This window comes from Gekko japonicus, unplaced genomic scaffold (genome assembly GCF_001447785.1).
Source record: "Gekko japonicus isolate JY-2015 unplaced genomic scaffold, Gekko_japonicus_V1.1 scaffold2698, whole genome shotgun sequence".
Lineage (NCBI taxonomy): Eukaryota > Metazoa > Chordata > Lepidosauria > Squamata > Gekkonidae > Gekko > Gekko japonicus.
Window position 1 is genome coordinate 163,203 of NW_015162558.1, and position 10,723 is coordinate 173,925.

The 10,723-nt window shown below is 52.5% G+C and overlaps 1 protein-coding gene across 1 annotated transcript in view; it reads right to left on the reverse strand.

Moving 5' to 3' along the window:
• TBC1D10B (TBC1 domain family member 10B) overlaps positions 1-5,185 on the reverse strand; it is a 25,544-nt gene extending 20,359 nt beyond the window's left edge. The window contains exon 1 of the mRNA XM_015406389.1: positions 4,161-5,185. Within this exon, the coding sequence (XP_015261875.1) occupies positions 4,161-5,032 (872 nt within the window). The 5' untranslated portion in view covers positions 5,033-5,185. The remainder of the gene's footprint in view (positions 1-4,160) is intronic.
• Positions 5,186-10,723: the final 5,538 nt, after the last annotated feature.

Consider the following 10,723-nt stretch of genomic DNA (forward strand, 5'->3'; position numbering starts at 1 on the left):
TTCCCTCTAAGCTGAGTTAGTGTGAGCTGGCTCACAGGGTTTTAGCCCCCAGCTCACACATTTTTTTCTTAGCTCAGGAAAGATGGCTCCAGAGCAAACTAATTTATACAGCAGCCAAATGGCTTGCTCACAACTTTAATGCCAGTAGCTCACAAATTTTTTGCTCACAAGACTCCAAAGCTTAGAGGGAGCATTGATCACAAGTGCAGCAACCTTGCTTTCTGGACACCCAATGGCAGGCCGAGCCCTGACACTGCAGGAGTCGAGGCAGATGTCCCCCCTCGGGCCATTAAAGCCGAGGCTCTTAAGTAACCAGGCAAGTTAAAAGGCATCCCTTCCACTGGCCAGCAAGGCCCAGCGGTTCCACACTCAGGAATCCAGGGAAGCCGGGCAAAACAGAACACCCGGCTGGAAGGCCACAGGCACGTGCAGGCAGGGAAGTTTCTGAATCTACCTACCATGTCCTGGGAAACTGGGCTAGCCTGGCAAAATGACAGGGAAGGGGAGGAGCCGGAGCACATGCCTCCTGGCAGAGATCAAAAACTCCTTGCTAGCAAAGACACGCTTCTCCTCCCCAGCTGCACCTTCGTCGATGCAAAAAACACATCCACTTTGACACATTCGATCTTGCAGTCCACTCCCAGCCGCTTTTAAAGCTAGGAGGGGCTTCAGATGTTGCTGGCAACTGAGGGGTTGGGGGGGCAGGGAGGGGAGGTGGTACTGCTCAAAAGAAGCAGGAGCCAAGCGGCATGTCCATGTCCAAAGGCCCGCTTGAGGCCAAGAGCCTACTCCCTGGGAAACGCCTTCCCGTAACGCTTCTGCGAGAGCAGGGGCAGATGGAGAGGGCAAAACAAGACCTGGGAAGTGCTCCACCCCTCCCTCTGCCATGCCCCTGAGGCAGGGAGGGCGCCTGAGCCTGGCGGCGGCCACCCCACGGCTTGCCCTCTGGCAGCCACCACACAAATTGCCTGGGCTGGGCCCGGTGACTCCTATCGCACAACGTTCCTGCCGGCTACCACAACTTACCCAATTGTTGCCTGGGGTGGGGGGGCCTGCCCAGGCTGAGCCCGGTGCCTGCTGTCACGTGACTCGCCTGGGCACTGTGGCCTCCCTCTGCTCAGCCTCTGCTTGTGCTGAGCCAGGTCCAAAACTACCAAATCCACTTTTGTTCTAGGGCAGTGATGGCGAACCTTTTAGAGACCGAGTGCCCAAACTGTGACCCAAAACCCACTTATTTATTGCAAAGTGCCAACACGGCAATTTAACCTGAATACTGAGGTTTTACTTTAGAAAAAACAACTTAAATTAACTTAAGATGATCCAAACAAAGTAAGAAAAGCAATCCCAAGTGCTTTCATTTACTTAAAATTATTTGGCAGAGAATTCGACACTTTAATGATGGTCTGGGCCTGGCTGGGGCGATGGCACGCGTGCCCACAGAGAGGGCTCTGAGTGCCACCTCTGGCCCCCGTGCCATAGGTTTGCCACCACTGTTCTAGGGAGAGCTCGAAGGCCATTCAAGCAGCCAGGCTGGGATGCACAGACCATGACCATCCACCCATCTATCCCATCAGCGAGGGAGACCAGGAAGTAACCAAGTTGCTCATTCTCTCAGACCCTTCTAGCCACTGGGAGACTTGAGCATTTCATGTTAACAGCTGGAGATGCAGAGAGCCGGTGTGGGTGTGCTTAATCCTTGGCCAGCTCCATGTTGTGAGAGAGGGAATTCCCTGCTCATGCTTTTCTCCACTTGCCAACTCCACCAAACAGATGACGTTCACCGGGGCGACGTGGGAGGTAAAGCGGTGGACACGGAGACATCCTGCTCTACTCTACCCGTCTGAAGAGTTCAGGGTGGTGAAAACCAGTGAGGATTGTGAGGCACTCCTAAGGGATCTGTCAAGGATGGGCAAGTGGGCGTCAACATGGCAAATGGGGTTCAATGTGGCCAAGTGCAAGGTGATGCACATTGGAGCCAAAAATCCTAACTATAAATACATGTTGATGGGGTCTGAACTGGCAGAGACTGATCAAGAGAGAGATCTTGGAGTTGTAGTAGATAACTCACTGAAAATGTTGAGACAGTGTGTGACTGCAATAAAGAAGGCCAATGCTATGCTGGGGATTATTAGGAAGGGTATTGAAAACAGATCAGCCCCTATATAAATCAATGGTGAGACCTCATTTGGAATACTGTGTGCAGTTCTGGTCACCACACCTTAAAAAGGATATTATAGCTTTGGAAAAAAAGTGCCGAAAAGGGCAACTCGAATACTCGGTACTTTTCTCCCTCTCTCACAATACAAGAACTTGTGGACACTCCATGAAATTGCTGAGCGGTCGGGTTAGAACGGATAAAAGGAAGTACTTCTTCACCCAAAGAGTGATTAATACTTGGAATTCACTGCCACAGGAAGTGGTGGCGGCTACAAGCATGGACGGCTTCAAAAGGGAATTAGATAGGCATATGGAGCAAAGGTCCATCAGTGGCTATTAGTCACAAGGTATAGATAGGGGCTCTGGGGCAAGTGATGCTCTGTCTTCTTGGTGTTTGGGGGGGGTCAACAGTGGGAGGGCTTCTAATGTCCTGGCCCCACTGGTGGACCTCCTGATGGCACTGGTATTTCTGGCCACTGTGTAATACAAAGTGTTGGACTGGATGGGCCTTTGGCCTGATCCAACATTGGCGTCTCTTATGTTCTTAAGAGTCACCCAAATGACAGCCTGGATCCAGAAAGCTGTTAGGAAATGCCAGTTCTCTCACCCACCCCGAAAACTCAGAGGAGTTTGGGGCAAGCCTTAGTTTGCGAGAAATACAAGAGCTCTCTGCCACAATGACTAATACAAAAGAACAGCCAGCGCCCTTCCAGTGAAGCCCTACATCCGAAAAGATTATTTTGATTTCAGGCCAATGAGGGCAGCATCCAAGCAGAAGGGGAAAAAAAGAGTTATGGAAAAAAAGGGGGGGAAAACCCACAGACAGCAACGAGATCACAGTCATATTTTGATGGAGAAACGAGTCATACAGCAAAGCATAAGAACATAAGAGAAGCCAATGTTGGATCAGGCCAATGGCCCATCTAGTCCAACACTCTGTCACACAGTGGCCAGAAATACCAGGTGCCATCAGGAGGTCCAGCAGTGGGGCCAGGACACTAGGAGCCCTCCCACTGTTGCCCCCCCACAGCACCAAGAATACCAAGCATCACTTGCTCCAGCCCACCAAAGCTTTTAAAGTTTGGAGTACACATTTGGAGATGTCGCCCCAAACAAAGAGGAGGTCAGCAGTTCCTGCCTAACTTGTATGATCCCTTCGAGAACACCAGGGAGGTTTGCATCGTCACATAAATAAGTTTCCATCCTGGAGGAAACCAAGTTCTGGCCCCGGTCACACGGCAAAGTTGCCGCGGGAGAGGCACGGATGGTGGGCGGATTATCCGGGCGCGATCACACCCCAACATCTGGGAAGTGGAGCGCACCCGTGGCTTACCGCTGACAATGTGCCTTAAAAAACTAGTACCTCCAAGGTACTAGTAAATGTTTGCCACGAGCTGCCTCCAGACGCCCGTGGTGTGATCGCGCCGGCGCACAGCATTCCCCTCCGGTTCCTCGTTTACCTGCCGGCGCTGAGGGAAGGACCCATGGTGTGCCGCCGGTGCATCTGATTGCGTAATTGCGCATCAAAGTGCGCCGGGGCAATTAGCCACGCCTCCCCCCCGCAATATCTGGCCTGTGTGACCAGGGCCACAGTTTGTTAAAGCTTCTTGTATGCTGAGTACATGATGCTCAAATAAATTCCAAAGGGAAAAAGTCATTTTGAACTTGTCCCTCAATGCCAATTAAACAACAATAAAAAAACTGTCACTCCCGAAACTTGAATGACACCTTTCAGAAAATGAAAGCACAAAGCACCTGTGGATGAGGCCTTAGGCAATGACCTTCCTGTCATGGTAATAATGTGGCCAAGGGTGTTTCCCAACTTTGTGGCCCTCCTCTACAGAATGATAACTAATACCCCACCCTAGGAAGAAAGGCTACATATTGCATTCCCAGTTCCCTAACCTTGGTTGGAGCAGACATCTTGCCAAGCTCATCTGCTCCCAGATAAAGGACTCTCGCATCCCCTAGAGGAGTGCTATCATTTTGGTGCCAATACTTACATCACTTCAGAGAACTGGCTGCCCCCAAGGAAACCATATCTGTCAGTCTTACGGCCTGCCACTCCATTGATTTCAGAATCTGAACCCAGAGAGCTAGCATCATCAGGAAATCCAGGGCCGGTCAAGGACTCCATGGTGCCTGACATAAGACTGACAGACTCCAAGTAGCTCATGGTGTCAGGAGCCGGAGGAGCCTTGGGCCCCGGAGTGCCATGGCTGGGCTGGGAACCCAGGCCTTGGAGTGGTTGTGAAGAGGGTAGATCATGAGGTTCCAAGCCGCCTGGGCCAGTGGGCGAAGTCTTTTCTGGTGGCGAGCCAGGGCTAGGCGCTACCACCACCACTGTCGGCGACATTGGTGGAACTGGGAGGGGCTTCATTGTGGCCTCTGTGGGCAAAGTCAGAGGCGATGGCATCATTCTGTCCTGCGGTGATGATGTCACTGACGTTCCATTGACCGCTGCCACAGTGGACACGGGAGCCGCTGAATTCACCACAGGCACCGTCGCGGTAGCAGATGCATTCCCCCCCGGAGTCCCATCCACAGCGATCTCTCCAGCATCAGATGCCACCTGTACAAGAGAGGCCACATCTCCATTATTCCTGGACACCAGAGACATCTCTATGGTCATCACGGTTGATGTCGTTTCTGTAGCAACACAGGATGCTTCCATCTCTGCGACGGTGGGAGCAGTTGCTTCCGCAGGCTCCACTGCTACCAAGTTGCCTGTTGCCATGGTTGAAGCCAACCTACTGTCCACAGGCTCCACTGAAGCCACAGGATCTGGGCCCAGCCCCTTCAGAGCATGGAGCATGGAGCGGGGGGAATTGTACCGAGGAGGGGGTGATGGAGGGTCCCCAGAGCCAGTCTCCATGACTACTGGGGGTCCCTCCCCCCCGGAGGGGGAAATGCAGCCTAGCTGCCCAGCCAAGGCCTCAGCTTGGGGGGAAGGGAGGGAGCCAGCCGCCCCGCGCTCCCCCCCCTTGCCTGGATAGAAGTACCAGCCGTAGGAGAGGCAGCCACCCCAGCCTGCGCGCGCATCTCCGGGCTCTGCGGCCCCAAACTCAGCCAATGAGCGCCAAAGGAGAAAGTAAGCTCGGCCAATCAGAAAAGAGGAAGGGGAAAGCGGACCAAGAGCCTCGGGGATGACGCGGGGGACTCATCGAGACGGCTCCAATCGGAAGACCAAACGGAAGAGAGTAGGACGCGGTGCACAGCCAATCGGTAACGCGGCACGGGAGATGGCGACGAAAAAGAGGAAGGGCGGTGAGAAGGAACTCAGCAAAAAGAGGGGGGGGGGACTAACGACAAGCGCCCGCCAATCGGAAATGGCGTCTCAAACCCAGAAATCCGTTTTCTTAACCTAAGGATGGCTTATCCGTTTAGCCTATAAGAAGGAAGAATTTGCAAGAATTCTCCAATCACCTGCAGGGGTGGGGAATTAACTCTTCTGTGTGTCAGGAGCGCACGTGATGCTTGCAGGCGGGACAACCGGGAATAAACGTCAACCTCGATGAAGCCGTACCAAAAATGTTGTCAGAGTCTTTGAGAGGCGTGCTCTTGAACCAATGCAATGCACGGAACGGGTCCAACGGAAGGCCAGAGACGTTTGTTGTGGGCGTGTTGGGAACCTGATGGGCCAATAGTGATTGGACTGAGTACCTAATTGACATCATCCGTTGCCAATCAAATTAATGTATTTTAAGTCAGGCCGCTTGGGTGCCAAAGTCTGAGACCAATAAGAAAACACCGCAGGAGGCGGGGGAGGGGGGGAAATTCCCGTTAGGATAGTATTTGGCAGCTGGTTTTTTTTTTTTTAAATATAAGATTTTTATTGATTTTCAAAGAGATACAGAATAAAGAAAAGGTTAAGGTTAAAGCGTGTTATATTACTAATAACATTTTGCAGTATTGTATAAGTTTCAGTGTTTAATTTGTTATTATCTTAACTTTTAAACTAATTGCAACTGGTGATGGAGTTTTGCTAACTTTCTCTAAAAGCAACACATCAACATATCAGCAGCTGGTTTGATGAATGGGAATTGAAGGGTGGACTCCCGTGGGCACCAGGGCACCCAATGGGAAAAGAGTTCTCGGGACGCGCCTGAAACGTTGCTGCCAAGACATTGGCCAAAGTTCCAGCATCCTTTGCACTCGTGGCATACCTTTTAAGCAATGTTCCCTCCAAGCTGTGGAGTCCTGTGAGCAAAAATTCTACTTTGTGAGCTACTGGCACTGAAGTTGTGAGCAGGTGATTTGGCTACTGCATAAATTAGTTTGTTCTGGAGCCATCTTTCCTGAGCAAAGACAAAAATGTGTGAGCCGGAGGCTAAAAAACTGTGAGCTAGCTCACACCAACTCAGCTTAGAGGGAACACTGCTTTTAAGTCTGATTGGCCGTATTTGCAGTGGGTGAAGGATGGCAGAAGTTGTTCTGCACTGAGGGGGGGGGGAAGAAAGTTTAAAACGGGTGAAATACCAGGAAATATTTTCCTTCTCCATTCAGTCTGTTTTTGTTTTGTAACGCTGCTCGGACATCACACGCGAGAGGTGGAATTTGCCACTAGGCGTCCAAGGCCACCACCCCAGGGCTCAGGGAGGCGGGGGAACGTTTCTCCCCCCCCCGGCGGCCATTGCAGCAGCCGCTGACAGTGCGGCGGCCATAACTTTTTAAAAAATTCTTAACGAGAGCAGGGGGAGCCAGAATGGCCTCTTGCGTGTGATGTCCGAGCGGCTTGAACATCACACGCAAGAGGTGGAATTTGCCACTAGGAGTCCAAGGCCACCATCCCGGGGCTCAGGGAGGCTGGGGAACGTTCCCCCCCCACGGCCGTTGCAGCTGTCGCCATAACTTTTTAAAGAGCCCCTAAGAAGCTGGGGGAGCCAGAATGACCTCTCGCCTGTGATGTCTCACGTGATGTGATGTCTCGCATGTCACATCACACGTGAGAGGTGGAATTTGTCCCTAGGAGTCCAAGACCACAACCCAGGGTTCAGGAAGGCGGGGGAACGTTTCATCCCCCCGCGGCCGTTGCGCCTGGGGAACGTCCCCCCCCCCTCCCGCGGCTGTTGCAGCTGCCACTGACAGTGCGGCGGCCATAACTTTTTAAAGAGCCCCTAAGGAGCTGGGGGAGCCAGAATGACCTCTCGCCTGTGATGTCTCACGTGATGTGATGTCTCGCATGTCACATCACACGTGAGAGGTGGAATTTGTCCCTAGGAGTCCAAGACCACAACCCAGGGTTCAGGAAGGCGGGGGAACGTTTCATCCCCCCGCGGCCGTTGCAGGCAGCTATAACTTTTTAAAGAGCCCCTAACGTGAGCTGGGGGAGCCAGAATGACCTTTCGCGTGTGATGTCCGAGCGGCGTTGCCATTGGACATCACATGCGAGAGGTCATTCTGGCTCCCCCAGCTCTTGGGAGGGGCTCTTTAAAAAGTTATGGCTGCCTCTCGCTGTTCTCGGTGACAGCTGCGATGCCCGCGTGGGGGGAGGGGTGGGGCGAAACATTCCCTTGCCTCGGGGTGGTGGCCATGGACTCCTAGGGGCAAATCCCACCTCTCGCATGTGATAGCGCCACTCGGACATCACACACGAGAGGTCATTCTGGCTCCCCCAGCTCTCAGGAGGGGCTCTTTAAAAAGTTATGGGCCCCATCACTGTTCTCGGTGGCAGCTGTGACACCCGCGTGGGGGGGAGGAGTGGGGCGAAATGTTCCTTTGCCTCCCTGAGCCCCGGGGTGGTGTCCCTGGACTCTTAGGGGCAAATTCCACCTCTCGCATGTGATGGCGCTGTAACACAACCCCAAAACAGCGCAATAGCGACCCCATTGGGATGCCTGGACCACTGAGATACATGAGATCACTACATCTGCCACCTGGAAACAAGTGGAAGCTCAGGCACACACAAACACACACTTCTGGATCAGACAATCAAATCGCCCAATAATCAGAAGCTTTGCTGGGCAAAAGTCCTACCTGGCCCCACCTACTTCCCAGGAACACTTGGCAGGTGCCAGAAAAGGCGTCAGCAGGCATCATGGAGACCACTGCCCTAGAGAGTCACCATAAGTCGGCTGCGACTTCACAGCAGTTTACACCCCCACTACTGGTATCCAAAGTGTCTGTGTTTGCATCGCTCAAGGGAAGCTTGGTGTGCCTTGAACAACTGTAGTTGGAAGGCATTCAACAGGTCTAGCTTTCCCCCAGCAGTATTCTAGGCAAAGCGTTCCGTGCGCCTTGGTGTTTAGTCATGCCGGCCACATGACCACGGAAACGTCTTCGGACAGCGCTGGCTCTTTGGCTTTGAAACGGAGATGGGCACCGCAACCCTAGAGTCGGATTCGACTGGCTTTCGAGCAAGGGTACCTTTTATTCTAGGCAAAACTGCACCACTGGGATCCTTCCCACGTAGCTGGAGGAGTGTTTGGTATTGTTTGCAGAGCCTGTTTCATTCCCAACCTGGGAGAAACAGAGGCGCATCTCTGGGCTAACAGAGTATCGTCTTCCATCTTGGGCATGTGCCGGGGAGTAGGATGTGTCAGCTCAGCGCGGGTGGCTGTAAAAGACCCAGAAGGGGTCCCACCTACTTCCCAAGAACACTTGGCAGGTGCCAGAAAAAGCATCAGCAGGCATCATGGAGACCACTGCCCTAGAGAGTCACCATAAGTCGGCTGCAACTTCACAGCAGTTTACACCACCACTACTGGTATCCAAAGTGTCCGTGGTTGCATCGCTCAAGGGAAGCTTGATGTGCCTTGAACAACTGTAGATGGAAGGCATTCAACAGGTCTAGCTTTCCCCCAGCAGTATTCTAGGCAAAGCATTCCGTGCGCCTTGGTGTTTAGTCATGCCGGCCACATGACCACGGAAACGTCTTCGGACAGCGCTGGCTCTTTGGCTTTGAAACGGAGATGGGCACCGCAACCCTAGAGTCGGATTCGACTGGCTTTCGAGCAAGGGAACCTTTACCTTTTATTCTAGGCAAAACTGCACTACTGGGATCCTTCCCACGTAGCTGAGGAGTGTTTGGTATTGTTTGCAGAGCCGGTTTCATTCCCAACCTGGGAGAAACAGAGGCGCATCTCTGGGCTAACAGAGTATCATCTTCCATCTTGGGCATGTGCCGGGGAGAAGGATGTGTCAGCTCAGCGCGGGTGGCTGTAAAAGACCCAGAAGGTCAGAGTAGCCTGAGCTGAACTGGCAGTTTCCTTCGGTGCACTTTTCTCTAGCTTAGCAATTTCTCTCCAGTCTGGGGGGAGAGGTCCGAGTTTTTTCCCTTCACCCTTCTTCACCTCCCCGGCGTTTCCCCCCAGTTGCTGTGTCCTTTCCTATTTTCTCTGTGCCCTCTTCATGTCTCTCCTTGTTCTTAACAACCCTTTTCTGCTTCACTCTGTTCAGTCTCTCCACTCTGGTTGCCAATAGGCCTGGTGAAAAATATCCTGGAGCCTTTTCTTTTAAACTGGAGCTTAATGGGCAGGAATGGGCAACTGAAACTTCGCATTACCTGGTAAATAACGCCCCTTTAAGCCTCTGTTAAAGGGACAGGACATTTTCGCTCCAGGTAAATTGGCAATCATCACCACCACCACGCCTTTCTCTGGAGCTGTGAAGGTGAAGGTCAAGGTTCCCTTGCTCGAAAGCCAGTCAAATCCGACTCTAGGGTTGCGGTGCTCATCTCCGTTTCAAAGCCAAAGAGCCAGCGCTGTCCGAAGACGTTTCCGTGGTCATGTGGCCGCAGGTAAATTGGCAATCATCACCACCACCACCCCTTTCTCTGGAGCTAGAAAGCCCTTTAAATATAGGTACATTGAATAGGATTCAGGCTCTCTCCCTTTCCCCTCCACCCTTCTTCCTGTCTTTCATCACAGTTCGGCTGACATGGAAATAAAATTTTGTCAGTCCTTGGCGTCACAAGTCTTCTCTTTATTTTTACGCCCTGTCACGGTATCGCAGCCCAGTTCCACTATTGCTGAATACCACAGTCTTCCTTCCCCTCTTTCAATGCCATCTCTAGACACTGTGTTTGTGACAGGTTAGATGATGGGCTGTCCCTGTATCTTTGTGTTCCTCGGAGCCCTACTGACCTTGGTGGCTATTATCCCATCCGTTGTAATGCAGGGACTGCTAAGAAACCTGCCAAGGAGAACAGTCAGCCAGCAAATTCATTTTCCATAGCCGCAGCCCTCTCCTCACATCTCTCTGGGATGGCCAGCTGGTGGCTTCAGGGGGACTGAAACTCACGATGGGTGCCGATCCCTGTAGGGTGCCGATCCCTGTAAGGATGAGAAAGAGGGAACTGTGAAGGCTTGGAGAAGCCTCTGCAGTTTCCCTGCTTCCACATTGTCTTCCTGCCCTTAAAGCACCTGGCTACATTTGGGACTTTTTAGAGGGAAATCACCGGGAAGGGGGGACAAAGAAGGAGATGAATGGACTGGGTGTCCGAGAGCTGTCTGCAGTGGGGTGGGGGAAGAACTTAGATGGCTATCTTTAGGAGCCTCTTGCCTGGGTGCCTCACCAGCGACAGCTGGGGCCAAGCATCCCAAAAAGGAAATTTTCTCAGGGACAC